The 18993-nt window shown below is 52.7% G+C and overlaps 1 protein-coding gene across 10 annotated transcripts in view; it reads left to right on the top strand.

The window, feature by feature from the left end:
* The window catches only part of ZBTB16 (zinc finger and BTB domain containing 16), a 199575-nt gene extending 187212 nt beyond the window's left edge, over positions 1-12363 (top strand). For all 10 annotated transcript variants that reach the window (XR_015141845.1, XR_015141844.1, XR_015141841.1 and 7 more), the window contains 3 exons: positions 4108-4278; positions 9443-9610; positions 11968-12363. Coding sequence is in view for 5 of the 10 variants with exons in the window: in XM_086339306.1 (XP_086195432.1) it covers positions 4108-4278; positions 9443-9610; positions 11968-12197 (569 nt within the window). In the remaining 5 variants the exon portion in view is untranslated. The remainder of the gene's footprint in view (positions 1-4107; positions 4279-9442; positions 9611-11967) is intronic.
* The last annotated feature ends 6630 nt before the right edge of the window (positions 12364-18993 follow it).

Below are 18993 nucleotides of genomic sequence, written 5' to 3' on the forward strand. Positions count from 1 at the left end.
CCCTCCCCACCACCCCCGCCCTTTCATTTTTCCTTTAAAGATATTTTCTATCCTCTCAGCTGCTGGTGTCGAAACAGAAGAATGGGGAGTGGACGGGGGGCCCTCCTTTCTTCATCTCTGAGCCTTAGGCAGTGTCATCAGTGACCAGGGGGAACCCCTGTGCGCTGTGGAATGCCTAGGAAGGAGGGGGCCACCGTGGGGACACTGTAATAGATCCATTCCAGGTGGTCATTGCATGACTTTACACTTGTCACCAAGGTGCAGAGCCGATATCCAGAACTTCAGATGCATGAGGCTTCCTGACTTGAGCCCAGGCTGAGGGTCCTGTCCTGCCATTGCCCCGGGGTTCCACTTCTCCAGTCCTCCTCTGTCCTCCCAGCGCCTACCTTAGACTGGTCCCAGCACTCCTCCAGTGGTAGCACGAAAGCCGTCACCTCTGTCCCTGATTTCATCCACTTAGCCAGCGCCCTTGGTCCCCACTCAGCCCCCAGGGGCATTGCCTTCACGTACTGGTTGGAACACGCTAGCCCCCGCTCCCCACATCTTTTCCCGGCACCTCTAAGGAATGAAATCTAACCTGTCCCACCTGGCGATGTGGCCCTCTGCCATCCGACCCCCAATAACTGTCTCTGCTTATCTTCATCCTTGTTGGGGGTGGGGGGTCTGTCTTCTCTTCCTGCCTGCTTTGATATTTGATTGCGTTGTTTCTAGCTTGGCTCCTGTGCCCACTCTGGTCCTTAGCTCCTCAGTACACTTTATTTCTTAAAGTCTAAGAAAGAATCTCCAAAGCCCTCTTGGGATCAGCCTGTCTTATCCTCTGGCTAGTGGCTGGCTTGTCTGTGCCCTCCACTTAGCCGGGACCCTGTGTCTCTGGTTGATCTCAGCATCCCTCTTGTCCCCTAGTACAGTGCCTGCACTGGGTGATATTCACAGAGTTGACTGAATGGACACGAAATAGGCTCAGGGGATCCTGAGAGGAAGGGCCCGCACAGTGGGGCAGCTCTGGGGTCCTGGGAAGACCCAGAGGGTGAGGCTGCCAGGGTTCTCAGTCTTCCCTGGGCTGGGACTGACCCTCAGAACTCCTCCGGGCTTGGCTTTTTAGGCTGAGGATCTCCTACTGGGGATGTCATTCATGTTCCCTCTGACCCAGGTTCCTTCCACACTGGGGATTTTGGGGGATCCATAAGGACAAACCTGGGCTCTTAAAGGGCATGGCTTGCCCAGGAAGCTTGTTCTCTCTCAGCGATAAAAGGCAGATGTTTGATGTCTGGCTTCATCGGGACTGTCTGTATGTTGAGGTTCAGGCCAGAGATAGAGCTGGTGCTGGGGGCTCGTGGGATGAAGCAGCCGGAGCTGCCATGCCCCTGGATGTGTTGCAGATGGATGCCACCCTGGGGAGTGCTGGCCAGGCCAGACTGGACTTTGAGGATTCACTGTCAACCCTTGTCTGCGTCTGCTGGGCAGACCACTTCTCTCACTGTGCCCCCCTCAATCAAATGGAGCACCTCAGTTCTTCTTGCAGAGGCCTTGCTGGCTCCCAGAGGGGTTGGAAGGCTTCAGAGAGCCCTACCTCGTGACATCCACTAGGGCGCTCCTCCTGGCCTGGGCTGTCTGTTTCTAGGGTGGACCTTGGATGCACGGGGGCTCCTGAGCCAGCTGGGTTGGAACTGGTTCACCGTGTCATCACTGTGCCTCTTCCCAGAGAAGCCCAGGCAGATAGAGAGACATTAACCCAACTCTGTGGTTTCTGAAATCAGACAAACTGAGGCATTTATAAATCCCAGCTCCTCTTCTTTCTGACTGTGTGACCTCAGGCAAGTTATTTAACCACTCTGTTTTGCCATTTGTGAAAAGGGGCGTGAGCATCCTGCTGGGTACTGTTGCAAGTTTTAAATGAGATGATGGCATAGCATCATCATAGCAAGGCCTATAGCGGTTCCCCTCCCTTCTGCTCTTTGAGGCCAGGAGGAAGTTCGTGCCCTGGCTGGTTCTCATGTCCCCTGCCCAGCCTTTCCTGGACCTGGGTGTGGGCGATGCCCATGGGTGGGATGGAGCATGGCTACAAGGGCCTTGAGGGGTGGGGATGTGGGGAAATGAGAAGCCATCCTTGCCTTCCTGCTAGTCCATTGCAGACCCAGCCACGAATGGGACTGAGGCAGCCAAAAGAGACCCCCCGTTTGCTGTCTCCACCTGCGAGATAGCAGGCTGTCCATGCTATCTTTCTTGTATGCCCCGCCTTTCCACTGGGAGCTCCCTGATGCCACACTGAGCAGACCTTGACTTGAAGCAGCCAAGCTCTGCCCCATCTTCCACTCTGGACTGACAGGCGCTGCGCCTCAGCCCCTTTCCCCCTTGTGTCCTTTACACGGGGGGCGGGGAGGCAGTGCTGGGCTGAGCACAAGTGATCAAGCCCAGATGCCAGCAGAGAGCTGACCAGACTGGGGGCTTCCAGGCGGAGCTGACATGCTCAGGAAAATGGAACCCAAAATAGTGGCCACGGTGGCCAAGACCAGCTGGGACTCAGATGGAGGGCTTAGATGCTTCCTCCTTAGATGCTGATCCCTGGAAAGCCATGGCTCCACAGCAGCACCGGAAAGAGGGTTGACGAACAGAAAATAGCAGCCTGTCTTTGTAGGGCTCTCCTGGTGGCTCAGTGGTAAAGAATCTGCCTGCCAATGCAGGAGATGTTGGTTCGATCCTTGGGTCAGGAAGATCCCCTGGAGAAGGAAATGGCAGCCCACTCCAGGATTCTTGCCTGGGAGATCCCATGGACAGAGGAGCCTGGTGGGCTACGGTCCAGGGGGTTGCAGTCAGACACGACTTAGCGACTAAACAACAAGAACAACTTCGTAGGATATCATGGGCTACCTACCTCTACTTCTGATCAGCACAGGAAACAACCAGAGTTAAATGAAAATCTCATGTCCCTCATTAGCTTAAAATCTCTTGACAGAGGACTTCCCTGGTGGCCCAGTGGTTAAGACTTTGTTTTCCAATGCAGAGAGTATGAGTTCAATCCCTGATTGGGAATCTAAGATCCCACATACCTCGTGGCCAAAATATCAAAACATAAAACAGAAGCAATATTGTAACCAATTCAATAAAGACTTTAAAAATGGTTCACATCAAAAAAAATCTTTTAAAAAAATCCCATGACAGTTGCACGTTGGTCTTGGGATGAAGCCTAAAGTTCTAACCACAATTTTCAAGACGCCTTACAAGCTGGCCCGGCCCACTTCTTTGACTCCCTTCCTGTGTTTTCTCTGCCTCCCTAGCTGCACTGTTCTGTCTGATCCTTCTACCAGCCATGTTTCTCTCCAGTTCACAGATACTATTTTTTCTTCCTAGAATGCTGTCCCCATGTCCCCAGTGTGCTGGGTAACATCTGTGATGAGGGCAGGCACTTTGTACAGTTTTCCATGGCTACACCCCCAGGGCCAAAAAGAGAGTCCTACTTGTAGTAGATACTAAAATAGTATTTGTTCAAAGAACGGACCCTTAGGATGTGTGCATTCATGAGTGGAGACGTGGTTAAGAGAATCGGGTCTGTAGCATCAGGGGAGGATCAGATCCAGGCTGCCTGGGCTTGAATCCCAGCCCTGTTTGCTTGTGAACTCCGCTATTTTGGACAAATTACTCAATCTCTCTGTGTCTCCTTTTCCTTAGCTGAAGGGTGAGGCTGTAGAGGTCCCATTTTGCAGATGGGATGTTTTAAGTGTTACCTTCCAATGATGGCTTTCATCTTCGTTATTGTGGTTCCTCACAGAGGCCCCCGGACACCCCATCTCCTGCCTAGGCTTGGAAAGTCCCTCTGATAGATGGCTTCTTGGTACCCTGCCTTTGACACAGCACTCCAGACAATTGCAGAGTCATTTGCTGCCATGATGTTCTTGATTAATATCTCTGTTTCTCCCACTAGACTTTAGGTTCCATGAGGATGGGAAAAGAGTGGATTTTGTCCACCGGTGGAGCTGTGTTCTGGGGGCTCCATCAGCATCACGTGGCCCGTGCTGCCTCTGGGTTTGCTGCTGAGCGTGGGGCTGGGGGTGCTGTCCTGATGCTGGCTCGTGCTCCAGCCCAGCTGAGGCTCTGCCCCATTTCCCGCAGGCACGGACATGGCTGTCTTCTGTCTGCTGTGTGGGAAGCGTTTCCAGGCACAGAGCGCGCTCCAGCAGCACATGGAGGTCCACGCAGGCGTGCGCAGCTACATCTGCAGCGAGTGCAACCGCACTTTCCCCAGCCACACCGCTCTGAAACGCCACCTGCGCTCACACACAGGTAGGCTGGCCACAGGCGGGTGGGTGGGCGGGGTCTCTCCGGTGGGGGAGCCCTCGGCCCTTCTCTGCTCAAAGGTCTGGCATGCAGGGGCCTCTGAGGTGCAGGCCAGCGTGGACAGTTCTTATCCCATCCCACCTTGGGGACGTTTAGTTCTCCATATCTCTGTGCCCAACAGAGACGGCTCTCATTAGAAATGTAGGCTCATGGGTCCCCCCCACCCCAGAAACTTCCATTTAGTGGGCGTGGGTGGGATCTAAGACTCAACATGGTTAATAAGTATTCCCAAAGATTCTGATGCAGGTGGACCTGAAATGAATTTTGAGAAAAATCTGCCTGCTTGGTCTCTAGAGTTTCCCACCACTGGTCCTACTCCACACACAAACACACACACACACACACACACACGCACGCACACATATTGTACACACACGCCTTGTGCAGGCACATACACTGCACACACATACTGTACACACACATTGTGCACACATGCTGTGCACACACTTCACATTCTGCACACACACAGCATACACACATACATACACAGGCTGTGCACATATGTTTCTGAGGTCAGCCTTGGGCTCTTAAGGGACTGTGGCAGAAGTGGTCCTGCTTACCAGTTAACAGAAGCACATGTTCTGTATCGGGCCTTACCCTGCTTAGGGGAGACAGTGCGGGTGTATAAGCTGTGAGCCATGCTTAGCCAGTCACTGATGCTGGGGGAGGAGAGTAGCTATGAGTCAGGGGTAGGGGGTGGGGTGCTTGCTTCTGAGACCCAAGGGGCATTGGCTTCCTCGCATCATCCCCTACCCCCCAACAATGTCACAGGTGACTTGAAGCCTCCCTTTCTCTGATTGTATGTCGATAAAGGATTGCCCATTTCTAAGTCTGCATGTGTCTCTGCTTGTGTGTGTTCTGTCCTGAGTCTGGGGTGAGAGGTGGGTGATGGGGCCAGGGAGATAGAGGCAAATTCTCTTTCTGGGGGTGTAACAGGGGGTGTTCTCCTGGCTGCTGGAGAGGGTATAAAAAAGTCTGCATGCCTCATGACAGACTTGGCAGGACCCTTTCCTCACTCTTGGGTCTTGTCACAGCCCCAGGATTAAGTGGCAGGCTTTGCTGAATATGGGAGAGGTGGTTATTCATCACAACCTGGCCTGTCCTGCTGGCAGTAGGCGTCCTCACCGAGAAGCCTCCCAGGCTCTTATTTCTGGATGCCATTCTGTTCAGGAGAGCATGTTGCCTTAGCATCACCAGATTTGCTTAGAACTTCTCAGATTTGCTGGCTTAGGACGAGGAGGGGTCCCAGAGGGTAAGGTCGGACAAGAAGGCCAAAGAAGGAGAGAATGCTGGCAAGAACTTTCTCTGCAGTGACCACCTAAGCATCCCCGGCAGGTATCAGCACCTTCTGTCAGCACCTGCCCCGCTGGGTCCCTAAGCTCGGCTTATCGAAAATGGCCAGTTGCCTTTCAGACACTTCTTTTTTATTACTTTTTATTTGTTTATTTTTGGCCATGGTTGCTGCACGTGGGCCTTTCTCTAGTCACAGCAAGCGGGGACTGCTCTCTAGTCATGGCTTCTCATCGCAGTGGGCCCTCTCGTTGCAGAGCGTGGGCTCCACGGCACATGGGCTCCATTGTGGTGCATGGGCTCAAATGCCCTGTGGCACGTGGGCTCTTCCCAGAGCAGGGATCGAACCTGTGTCCCCTGCATTGGCAGGAGGATTCTTAACCACTGGACCATCAGGAAAGTCCTCCTTTGGCCACTTCTGAGCATGCTGCCTGAGACGATCCCACCCAGGGTCGCCCTGCTCTGCCCATGCTGTCTTCTCAGAGCTCAGATACCTAAATGTCACGGGTCCCTGGGTCAGTCATGGCTCGGATTCATTGGGAGGGACTGTTTCCAGACATGGTTGGGAGAAGTACTTGCTTAATCTAGGAAACATGGAGCGTGTGCACTGCTTGTGCACACACAGACCAACACCCATCAATTTCACACCAGCCAGGGCCTGTGCACGCAGCCATCACAGGCCGAGCACACCCCCACACAATGCCTCATTGATATTCCGTTGTTCTTGGCCCATTTGCTGCTGGGGCCGGGCGTTTAGCATCAGCAGCTGTGTTTGGTAGGTTAGTCCAGCCGCGCAGTTGGCATTGATGGATCCCTGATTCACATGGCTCATCATATAATAAACCCTCAGCTGTGTTGGAGGGGTGGCTGAGGGGCTGATGGGGTGGGGCTGGGGTGGGGAAGAGGACATTGGGCTTGGCCGGTGCCAGGGAAACCAACCAGGTGAGGACAGACCACTGGGGTCACAGGTGCACTGGCCAGGCCGTGGGGGCTCTAATTAGTCTCGTTTGTCCTGCACTTAATGTCAAGCTCATTAAAGAGGCTACAGAGTTAATCAACATTCCACAAATTGGATTTTGAGTTCTGCAGCCAGTTTTGTGTACATTATGGCAACACTGACACGATTAATTCTCAGGGTGAGGATTTTGGGCCAGGTGCTTCAAAATCCGTGTGTGTGTGTGTGTGTGTGTGTGTGTGTGTGTGTGTGTTGGTGCGTTGCTGTGTTTTTTTTCCTTCCTAAATTTTTTATTCCTTTCCCTGGACTGCCTCTAGAGATTTCCTATTTAAACTCATTTAATGTGATCCACTTCATGATTAAATTCATAAAAATCTGATCAAACCAACCTCTCTGCCTTAACCCTTTGTTTTTTAAACTCTCCGGGCCCCTTCTGGAGGGGGGAAGATGCAGACAGACGGCGGTGCCCCCCACCCACCTGCCGAGTGGCTGCCGATGTACGTTTTAATTACCGGCTCCGGCTGAAGTCTCACGTGGGCCCTGCCTTATTTATTTATTTATATCTTAATGAGGATACTGAATCCTTGATTAAAGTCGTAATCGTTGCCGATTCACTAAGGCGGGGTGGGGTTGGATGTCAGACGACGGTGAGCACAGACACCTACACGCACACAGTGGCCTGCGGGGCCAGGCGCACGCAGATCACCCCTCACTCTGTTAGACACACAACTAATCAGGACCAGGGTCTGCCTGGGCCTCGTCTCCCCTGGGATTGGATGAGGCTGGAGGCTGGGGGACCAGGCAGTCTGCACAGCCCTGCAGTGAGAGGGCAGGCAGGTGCAGGGAACCCAGACCCCTGCTCATCCCCAGATCTGCACGTGGGGTCCTCTTCTCTGAGCCCAGGGCAGGGCCCCTAGGGTGGTGGGGACTGGCGTGGAAGGATAGCTCTCCCCTTCGAGCTTCTTCCATCCGACGCCTCAATGGAAGTGTTCCCACCCACCCCTCTACACCCTCGGAGCATCTTGCAAGTCTTCCTCCCGTGAGAGAGCCCGCCAGCCAGCGGACCCCAGCATCCTCTCCCCACAGAGCCTTAAAAACCCTTCAGAGCCATCAGAAGAGATGAGAATTTATGTGGGTACGGAGGCCCGCCTTCGAGAATGGGGAGGTTTGGTTAGAGGCCTGAGGAGGGGAGAGAGAGAGAAGAGAGTAAAATATCATTTTAAAGAGGAAGTGAAGGCGCAGGCATGCAAGTCTATAACGAGAAGGACAATTTATGCCCAGACACGAGCGCAGTTTGACATGGGGATAATGAAAAAACGTAGGTCATTGTGGATGACTTAAACCTTCAGCGGCTGAAGAAAATGTATGAAATGCAGAGGACATTACACGGTTGGCAGCCTCGCACATCTGCAGAGGGACAAGTGAAATACAGTGGCCATTCTTTACCATAAACTGTGGTTGTTGGAGATGCAGCCCAGAGAAATTGTAATTACAGTGACAAGACGAATCAGCGATATTTAAATATTCATGAACAAAGTCTGGGGTGATCAATCTATCTTTATTGTCTGTGCCTTCACTCCTGTAATAAATAAGTAGCTGAAGTCTTCACCTTTCATTCCCCCCCCACTCCCCAGCCACCAAAGCCCCCACTTTGGGTACAAAAGGAAGGATGGTTAATCCCCACGCCCCAGCCTCTGACCCGGTAGGGGACTTCAAGGTGCATTACAAACAGGATGCTGATGGGCATAGATGCCAGGTCAGGGAAAGGGAAAGGCCGTTCTCCCCCAGCTTCACGTACTGACATTTTCTGAGCTCCTTGATTGGATTTGACTGTGTGCTACATACTGAGGCCGCAGGGATGAGCGAGGCTTCCTTCTGGCCCTTGTGGTGCTTCTGTTCTGCGGGCACAGGGGGTGTCACAACAGATAAAACACGGCATGTCAGGCATTAGTCTGCTAACCGACACGAGTATTCCAGTATATCCAGTTAGTATTACTAGTATTCCAGTGTCCAGACCCTGGAACTGGATCTGAATCCCAACTCAGCTCCTTACCAGTTCTTTGACCTTAGGGACCCTGTTTAAGTGTCTTTAAAGATCTCATGTTTCTCATCTGTAAAATGAGAATGATACTATCTTTCTTGTAAGGTTGTTGAAGTGATTATGTGATATGATCTGTGTGAGGTTCTCAGCCCAGTGGTGAGCACTCAGCGTGGGCCATTTTAATTAGCACCATGAAAATTATACTACTACTACAAAAGGGACAGAATGCTGGACATTTCTTCTCTCCGGAGACAGAGGAGAAAGTGACTCAGTTTGCCTGGGCTGGGGTGATGGGAGGTAGCACTAAAGGGAAACTTCTGAACTGTAGTGACACATGATGTAGGTTTTGATGGGTGACTAGGAGTTCGTTAAGAAGGGAGTATCATACAGAAAGAACAGATGCATGAGACTGTGGAGGAGGGAAAGAGCAGAGCGACTGAGAACATTGGAGGGATTTTTTGAGGGTAGTGGAGTCAGGCTGGAATGGCTTGCACCCTTGACCTAGAAGAAAGGAAGCTGGGAGCAGGGTCTTGAAGCCCCTGGGCCTGCTCTGCCCCCAGGGCGCCTGCTTTCTGGGGGCTCTGTCCTCCCTGAGTCAGATGGGCTCTCTTTTCCTGGGACTAGCCCTCGAGGCATGGATGACCATGGGGCCGTGTGTGCTCCCCGTTAATGCTAAGGGGGCCGGTAAGGGGGGCTCCTCAGTCCTGTCTGCAGGTGGTGAGGACAAGCAGCCTCGTCCTTCTGGTGCTCTGATCCTGCCCTCATGTGCCCTAAGGAGAGGGCGGGCGGAGGCGAGGGCCTGATGCAGCCCCTTGTCCCCACAGGCGACCACCCGTACGAGTGTGAGTTCTGTGGCAGCTGCTTCCGGGATGAAAGCACACTCAAGAGCCACAAGCGCATCCACACGGGCGAGAAACCCTACGAGTGCAACGGCTGCGGCAAGAAGTTCAGCCTCAAGCACCAGCTGGAGACACACTATCGTGTGCATACAGGTACCCGGGACAAACAGCCGGCTCCGGGCTGGGGGCGGGGCAGGTGGCTCCCCAGAGGACCCCAGGCAAGGATGGCCCCAGGCCGAACCAGGGTGCTAGGGCTCCTCTTAAGGCTTAGTATGGCCACCTGAGTGCCACTACCTCCTGGAGAGGGCGAGGCAGACATCGCTAATCGATCACACTTTCCAGCAGCCCAGAGCAGCCTTCCAGGCAGCCACACCAATAGCTCGCAGATGATGTCCATTCATGAATCCTTAATTAGGGTTCACTTGGCCCGATTAGCTGAAAATGAAGGCTAGGATGATTTCATGTGACTTGAGGGTTAGAATAAGACCCTAGGGGACATTAAGTTAGGATTTACAATGAGGGTTGGGAAAAATCGTAAGTTCGATTGAGTTGAAAGATTAGAAAAGCCGATGTTTTTACTAACCCCTCCACGTGTATAATGTTTTACCATTTCAAAGGGCCTTCCCCTTCCTTTTTACGTGAATGTGAGCAACTGTTTTCTTAGGGCCTGACGACAGAACAGGTGGAAGTGGTCCTGATGTCCAGCACAGCCAGAGCTGGGAACAGTGGAAAGCTGGAGCCGGCTCCAGCCTGCCTGGGAGAGCCACCATTCACATGTCTTTCCAGCAACCCCCCACCTCCTTGTTCATTGTTATCACCTTGTTTGCTTAAAATCGGCATGAGTGAGCAAGTGAGTGAAGTCGCTCAGTCGTGTCCAACTCTTTGCGACCCCGTGGACTGTAGCCCCCCAGGCTCCTCCGTCCATGGGATTCTCCAGGCAAGAATACTGGAGTGGGTTGCCATTTCCTTCTTCGTTCACGGCATGACCATCTGCAAATGCTACAAAATCAGGGCTTTGTGGAGAGCCCGTTGTTAAACACTTACCACCAGCACACTGCTAGGTTGGAGGTAGATATTGAGAAGGACTTCCTTTGAGGATAAAAGTGGTGGAAGGCAGTGGAATATGGCCAAACAGAAAGCTTCCCCTGATCAGGGGAAATAGCTGCCTGAGCAGAGTTAGAAGGGAGAGGGGAGATTCCGCTGGCACTGGCGGGGAGGGTGTGAATTCCTGGGAGGGGAGGTGGATGGAGGAGGCAGTAAGCACAGGATATGTGTTGTCTCAGGTCTGCGTTGGGCCACACGGAGAGGATGGGGTGGTAGTTGCTGACAACCGAAATGACCCCCAGGATTTCGCAGAGCCTCAGGGGCTTCCTTAGCCCCTTGTGGGAGATGTGACCTGGCGGGCGGATCATTAAATGCATTGGCACTGACTATCGTAAATAGCCGGTCGATAGTTAGATCACTTTGGCTGTTCATTACTTCATTATTTGCAGGGGCCTCTGCACGGAGGAGTATCGATAGCGAGATGGCTGGCCAGTTAATTACTGTATCGAAACAAGGTTCTGCTGCGTCCTCTGCTCAGCTCCAGGGGACTGTAACAGAGGGGTGGGTGGTCACAGCTAGGGCGTGGGCCACGGGCTCCCAGGGTCTCTGTCTCTCCCCCATTCTAGCTTGAGAGGGAAAGCAGGGTCCAGGGCAGATTCTTCGAGTCTTAGAGGAGGAGGTATGCTTGCCAGACTGGGGTTCTCTCACTCTTACCACCCCCTGCTCCCCACCATCTGTAGCCCTGAAAGAACTCTATCCCCTTGCTCCCCTAGAAGGAGCTGTGTGCTAAAGAGCCATCCCTAAGGACTTTAGACGCTTCGAGGGCACTTTTCTAGATTTCTGTTTCCTCTCTCAGGAAGGAGAGAGTCCCCATGCTAGAGAGAGTTAAGAGTAAGTCCAGGGGCTGGAGCTGGCCCACACATGACCACTACCTCCGTGTGGCTATTTATTGGGTTGACCAAAAAGTTCATGCAGGGTCCCAATACCCAAGACTTTCCTTGTGACTCAGCTGGTAAAGAATCCGCCTACAGTGCGGGAGACTGGGTGGGAAGATCCCCTGGAGAAAGGAAAGACTACCCCCTCCTGTATTCTGGCCTGGAGAAATCCATGGACTGTATAGTCCATGGGGTTGCAAAGAGTCGGACACGACTGAGTGACTTTTGCACACACACACACACACACACACACACACATAATACATTAGTTATGGTGAACAAGATTAAGAATGTAAGATACTGGAAACTAACACCATTGTAAATCAACTACACTTCAATTAAAAACAAAAAGAACGTAGGGCTGCAGTCACACGGGCCACATTTCAGGCACTTGGGAGCCGGATGTGACTTGTGGCCGCCACACTGGGCGTGCACCCATCACCGTGGAAAAGTGCTGTCCAGAGGGACTGAGCGTCTCCAGAAAGCCCCCTCCCTCTCTCCTGGCTTCTCCTGACCCCTCTCCCCGCACAGGTGAGAAGCCCTTCGAGTGTAAGCTGTGCCACCAGCGCTCCCGGGACTACTCGGCCATGATCAAGCACCTGCGAACGCACAACGGCGCGTCGCCCTACCAGTGCACCATCTGCAGCGAGTACTGCCCCAGCCTGTCCTCCATGCAGAAGCACATGAAGGGCCACAAGCCCGAGGAGATCCCGCCCGACTGGAGGATAGAGAAGACGTACCTCTATCTGTGCTACGTGTGAGGCCGGCCTGAGGCCGCGGCGGGGGAGCGAGGAGCAGGAGGAGGAGCAATGGAGCTGGGTGGAGTCCAGGAGGACCGTGCAGGGCAGAAAACACACACACACACACACACACACACAGCAAAAAAAAAAAACAAAAAGCAAATGAAAAAAAAGCAGAAAGGAAAAAGAGAGAAAGGAGGAAAAGGAAGTCTCGGAGCTGTCTGGCTCTGGTTCTGTCTGGGGCTCCAGGTGACCCGGACGCCTGGCCCAGCCCCTCCACCCAGGCCTCCGTCCCTCCTTTCCTGCCTGGGGGTCGTCGGCCTGCTCTTTTTGGGTGGGGGTGGAGGGGGGCGTTTGTCAAGCTCAGATGGTGGGATGTTTCTCTCTTCCCTCCACCCAGATCCTCCTTTTGTGTCCGGAATTAGAAACTAGGAAAGGGCTGTGGGGTCCTCTGGTCAGAGTCAGACCATCCCTGCCTGCTGTCCCCTCACTGACTCCTCAGAAGGTGGGGGGCTGAGGGATGGGTGGGGGTGTGCAAGGGGGGCCTGCAGAGGTGGGGGCTGGGCTGGGTCACTGGTTGACACTCACAATGGCAGCTCTTGTTTGCTGGGGGGCACACTGGGGTGGGGAGGAGCCCTCCCGCCCTTCCCACTGCTCAGTTCATCTGTTGCTTGCTTCCTCCGCCACCCCCGCCACACCTGGGTGTCCCTTCACAGTCTTTTAGGAGCCTCGGAGCTCTTGCCTGCTCCCCGGCTCCCCTTGACTCCTGTCCTCCCAACCCCCCATGGATCGGAGTGTCTCCTGCCTCCTCTGGCTCCCTGATGGGGAAGCGGGGTCTGACTAGAGAGCCCCCCCTACCCAACTTGCACCCTTTTGCTTTCTGAAAAAATGCAGACAAATTCAGTGGAATAGCCCATCCCAGTCCAGCCATCCTGAGCAAGACTCCTGCTGAGCTGCTTTTGCTTCCAAAATGGAAAAATGTAACAACTAAATACATCCTGTCCCACCAAACAAACACAGCCCCTAGGAGGAGGGTTCCGTCCGTGAAAGGGCTCGTGGCCCGTGGAGGGATGTGATGTCCTTCTCCAGAGGTGCCCTACACCTGGAGGGGGGGACCCCTGCCCTGGGAGGGAGTCGGGGAGCCGTGCTGGGGACCCTTGGAACTCATGGGACCCCCCAGGCCTGGTGCTGTCTTTGGGGAGACCCAGGTCCAGAGGGCTGTGCAGAATTCCTGACTCCCAGGGGCCCCCAGGCCACCGAGAGGAGGCGTTGAAAGCGCTTTGCCTTGTGTTCCATTTTGCTTCTGTTCCTTGTCCTCTGTTCACCTGTTAGCACATTGTACTTGAATTACCTCAGTTTTTTGTGACCTCATGAGCTTTTTTGACCCCTGTATCTCTGTTTTGGTTGGGGGTTGGAGGAATGGGGGAGAGTGTTCTTTTCAGTTTCTTGTGTAAATTAATAGCTGGTTTAATAGACTTCAGCTGGCCAAGGCCCTCCGCATCCCCTCTGACGAGCCTCCCAGATGGAGGGAGCCGTGCAGAAGGAGCTGAGTACTCAGGATCTGAATGGGAGGCCAGGGCAGGAGGTGGGTGTCCGCCGGGGGCACCGCAGGACCACAGCTGGCTCCGACCAGGCATGACGTCCCCAGGCCTAGAACGCTCTGGAGCGAATCCCACCTTTCTTACAGTTTGCTGGGTCCTCCAGGTCTGGGGGCCTGTGTTCTTCAAATCCTTTTCACGCGTGTGGCCCCACCTCCGTGTGCATTATCACTGCCAAAACTGGCCTCTGGTCTCTCTGCAGGGCTGGTTGGGGACGAGACGGCCCGTGAGTTGTTGCAATGGGGCGGGGGTGTTGTTTTTCTCAAAGCTACCTCTTACGTTTGTCCAGTTCTTTTGTTCCCCTACACGCCTCCCATCCTGCTGTTCTGCGTCCCCCACTTCTCCCCAGCCTCCCCGCCCCCTGAATTTTTGGAAAGCACATTTGCAATATTTGTGTTTGCTTTGGGACGGGTCTTCCGTTTCATCTCATGCTTTATTTGTAAGAGTTGTTTGTGGGGTTTTTTTTTTTTCTTCTTTCCTTTCTCTCTCTGAGAAAATTGTGGCTGCGTTTTTATCTTTAGGTTTTAAAAAGAGGTTTAGGGAAGTGGTTTGGGGGAGAAGGGTTGTGAGGCATACAAGGGAAGTCGGAGGGGTGCGTGCTGCTCTGACCACCCCCTGTTCCTGGGCCCCATCCCTTCTGTTCTCCCCTGCAATCTTGCCCACCAAATCTGAAGGCCTTAAAAGTGGTGTGTTGGGGGGATATGGATTGGGAGGACTGTGTCACTAGACCGTTGACTGGGGGTGATAACGTAGGGAGGATGCTGTTTTGCAAATATAATAATGATTTAGTGCTTTGGAAAGGAAAAAAAGTTAAACTTGAAATATGTAACTAGAACAGTTGTCGTGTTTATAATGTGAAAAGAGTGGAATCATTGGGGGAGGGGCAGTCCGTAAGAAATCTTTGTGCACTATTGCAGCCTCCCCCAGTCCTGGAAGAAGGGGGGACAGGCTGGCCCTCAGGGGATCTATAAATCCCAGAAAACAGTGTTTGAACAGCAAGATATCATTCACCTTAGGTGGGGAAGGGAAAAAAAAAAATCAAACTATTCCATAGGCCCAGCTGGCCCCTCTCCCCCTACCCCTACCCTTCCTACACAGCCTGGGTCTCCTCCCCTGTTCATAAAAGCTGAGAGGGTTGAGCTAATATTTACAAATTGTAATATTTTTGTAATATTTGTTAGTTCCTTCATCAGTTCTACCAGACCTTGCCCTTTTCCTTTTGTAATGTGAATAGGAAAAAGAAAAAAAGACAAAAAAATTCACCGCCACCACCACCAAAATGTCCCTTTGTACATGCGTGTGCGTGCGTGTGCTTGTGTGCGGTTGCGTGTTCAGTCATGCAGTATTGTTGTAATCTGGTGTTGCAGCGCTGGATGGTACTTAATCAGCCCCTGCCAGCCCCCATCATCCCAGAGGGATCCTGGTCGAGAGATGGGGAGAGAGAGGGTTGGGGCGTGGGGCCTCTGAAGGATGCTGAGCGGGGAGATCTCTGTACCTGGCTCTTCCCTCCTCTCCCACGAAGCCCCAGACTCCCTGAAGAGACTCCAGCATGCCTCTTGCCCCAGCTTCCTGCTCACAAAGACAAAATGATTCTGACCTTGCCAAGGTGGTCGGGCCTGATGGCCAGGGTGAAGGTCAGAGATGATCTGGAGGCTTTAGACGTGTCTGCACAAAGAGGGCTAAGGAGACGAGGAGGGTGGAGGCCACTCTTTGCCCAGGTGAGACCCCAGTGTTCTTACTTCCTTCTTCTTTGCCACCTGGCTCCTTGGCCACCCCTTGCCTCTGGCTGTGGTACTGCTGACAACCTGACTTGCTACTGCCTTATCCAGCACAGTGAGCTTGTCCAGTCTGGGAAGTCCAAGTTGACTGACAGTCCCTTTCCTGTGTTCAGCTCCTAGAACTGTGCCCTCTTAATGCTTTTGGTGACATTTCCCCCCTCACTCATCCGCTCTTTCCCTGTTCACTCCTTCACTCATTCAAAGCATTAAAGTCCTATGTGTATATAGGATAGACAAATATATAGAGAGATATATATATAGCAAGAGAGAGATATAAAATAGTAAATATCATTGCTGCTTTGGGCTGCTTTGGAGGAGGCCACAAATATGGGGAAGGGAGATGTGGGGTGTAGGGGTGGGGAGGGAGGCTGGGGGACCCAGTGATTCAGTACAATCCAGGGATGCAACGCGGGCTTGTTTAATCTTTGTGCCTGAACAGTTTTTCCACGTGTAGAAAAAAAAAAAAGGAAAAAAAAAAAAACTGCTGCAATTTTTCACAAGTGTATGGTACCCTTCTGGATGCTGTTGGTACAACCGGCTGCTGGGGTGTCAAGGCCTTGGAGGGACAGAGCTGACTGGCTCACCTTCTTACAGGGGAGTGAACAGTGGTGGGGGGTAGCCTTCCGACTCTGGGGGGTGCTGGGGGAGATTGGTGGCCAATTCCCTGCAAATCCCACAAGGGCAAAAGCTGGGGGCACTGGACGTTAAGACAGAAAAGTGGAAAGCGAGCAGCCTGTGTTCGTTTTTTCCTAGGCCTACGTCAAATCTGTTTTCCCCCTCCTGTCTTTTTTCCCTCCATCTTGGAGCTTCGTTGGTGGCACTTAACCTGATATTTTAGTAGGAGGGGAAAAGGCCAGACGAGGCCTATACAGTGGGGCTGCTGGGTGGAGCGGAAGGGCACAGCCAACCAGGAGAAGGTGTGCAAGACAGACCAGGGGAGCTGGGTCAGGGGAAGAGGGCTGGGGGCAGAGGGCCCTCAGGCCCCACAGCCCTGCCCCCCTGAGCCCTTGGCATCCCACTCTGCAGACAGGGTACCGGCCTCCTGGGGTGTGTCATAGGAGTTGTTCACATAGTGTTATGCATGATCTTTGTAAGGTTAAGACGCCGTGGTGGTGCACCATGACATCCGACCCATATATATAAAGATAAATATATATATATATGTATGTAAATTATAGCACTGTGGGCTCTGCTGCCCTGCTGGACCAAGCAGAACTCAGCCTTTTGGTTTGGGTATTTTGTTTTGTTTTGTTACTTGTTTGTTTTTTGTGTGTGTGGCTTGTCTTCTGTCATGACAGCACAAGTGCCAGTCGGATCGCGCTGTATTACAGAGTAGTGTTTTTAATTAATTGATGTTCTAGTTCATGTCTACCTCAGCACCTCCTCTTAGCCTACTTTTAGGAGGTTGCCCAATTTTGTTTCTTCAATTTTACTGGTTACTTTTTGTACAAATCTCTCTCTCCCTCTCTCCCTCCCTCTCCTCTCTTCCCCACTTCTCTCCCCTGGCTCCCTCCGTCCCTTTTCCCTTCCCTCCCCTCTCACTTCTGTTTGTCTCACTTTCTCTCTCACTCTCCCCTTCTTGCCGCCCCCCGGCCCCACCCAGCCCTGCACCCCCACGTTGTGCTTGCCGGCCCCTATCTGTTCTAAGCCCGAAGCAGTTCACCCGAACTTGTGCGGTCCTGGTTGCAGCTTGCCGCATCTGCCTTCGTTTCGTGTAGATGGACGCGTTTCTTTGTAATTTCAGTGTTTCTGACGAGATTTAAAAAGAAAAAGGAAAAAAGAAAAAAAAATGAATTTACTGCTGCAGGTTTTTTTCTCTCTCTCCATGTGTCACTAAGTGAAGTTTGTGCCTTCTATAGCAAAGAGAATATTTTTTACATCCTACTAACAGTAGATTTTTTTGTAGTGAACATTTTTTGTATTTTTATTTATAAGTCTCATAAGAAAAATAGCAATGTTCAGTTGTATACCTTGAATCTGCAGTTAGAAGAGAATAAAGTTAATTCAGTTGTCTCTGGCTTGAAGTGTCCCCCCTTTTTTAAAATGTGCTTTGCCTTTTCTGCCTTTTCCTGGGTGGGGAGGAACTGAGGTTTCTGTCTGGGGATGGGAAAGAGAGTGCATTACCCGTCAGCCTCACTTATGTGGCACCTTTATGCATATTTGAGAGGCTCATACCCACCTCATGACATACTTACCTGATTGTTTAAAAAATAGCATTAAATACACAAACAGCATTTGACCCTTGGTACGGTATGTGAAGCAGGCTTCCTGGGTGGCTCAGTGGGTAAAGAATCTGCTTGCAGTGCAGGAGATGCAGGTTCAATCCCTGGGTCAGGAAGATGCCCCTGGAGGAGGGCATGGCAACCCACTCCAGTATTCTTGCCTGGAGAATCCCATGGACAGAGGGGCCTGGCGGGCTACAGTCCACGGGGTCTCAAAGAGTCAGACAACGACTGAAGCGACTGAGCACACAGGATGTGTGAAGCAGATATTTGTCTGTTTATCGCTTCAGCGTAAGTGTTCATCCGGTAATTGGCAGTTATTGTCACAAACCTTGGGAATATAGTGAGAAGGGAGCAGACAGACCCCTCCCCTCAGGAGCCGATATTCTGAGCTGCTGGGTTGGAACATTCTTAGATTATAACTTGTCCTGATCCTACAGCTGGTGAGTGGCAGGGTCATAGCCTGCATCTAGAACTCTCTGTTCCAAATCAGGTTCCTTTTTTCCTGACACCAGAAGCAGGTGGGGGGGGCTCCTGTCTGGTCTTAGAGATGTTTTCTACTTTTTGCTCACAGCCAAGTGACTTTAATCTGTTTCTCAACAAGAAGCTGCCCCCAGTTAAAGGTTCCTAGCCAGGCCTAGCGGGGAGAAAGGAGTTTGGAGCTGGCGGGGCTTGGGGGGGACACAAGCCCAGCATCATCACTCGCAGAATAAAGCCTTTGTACAAACTGGGATGGCATGGCTCCTCCCACGCTGCCCTGTCTCAGGGTCTGTCTGCTTTCCTCTCCTTGGGGATAGGAGCATTTGCCCCACTGGTAAGTGTAAGCCAGAAAGCCAATGTCACCCAATCCCAGACACACTGGCTCAACACCTCTGCCCGAGGCCACCTACCTGCCTGACGCTGACCAGAGTAAGGAAGAGGAGAATCCGTCTGGTCACCGTGACCTAGCTAAAAACACAGCAGGCTGCCCCCCTGGCTGTGAAACCAGTGCCAGGCCTCAGGGGCCAGCCTGGCCTCCAGCGGCATCCTGGGCATCACCAGGAAGCATCCTCCACGTGATGCCCTCCCAGCACCAGCTAGGCGGTGGGGCCTGATCTCCGGCCTCACCTGCCAGCTCCGGACGCCGTCCCTTCAGCCCTCCGGTCCGATGTCGGTGTGTCCCTGGGGTTGCGAGCTGCATACCGCCTGGAGCTACAGTCACCTGCCTGGGTGGGTGGCA

This window comes from Bos grunniens, chromosome 15, assembly GCF_055505025.1.
Source record: "Bos grunniens cultivar Pamir isolate PY7600 chromosome 15, Bosgru_T2T1.0, whole genome shotgun sequence".
NCBI lineage: Eukaryota > Metazoa > Chordata > Mammalia > Artiodactyla > Bovidae > Bos > Bos grunniens.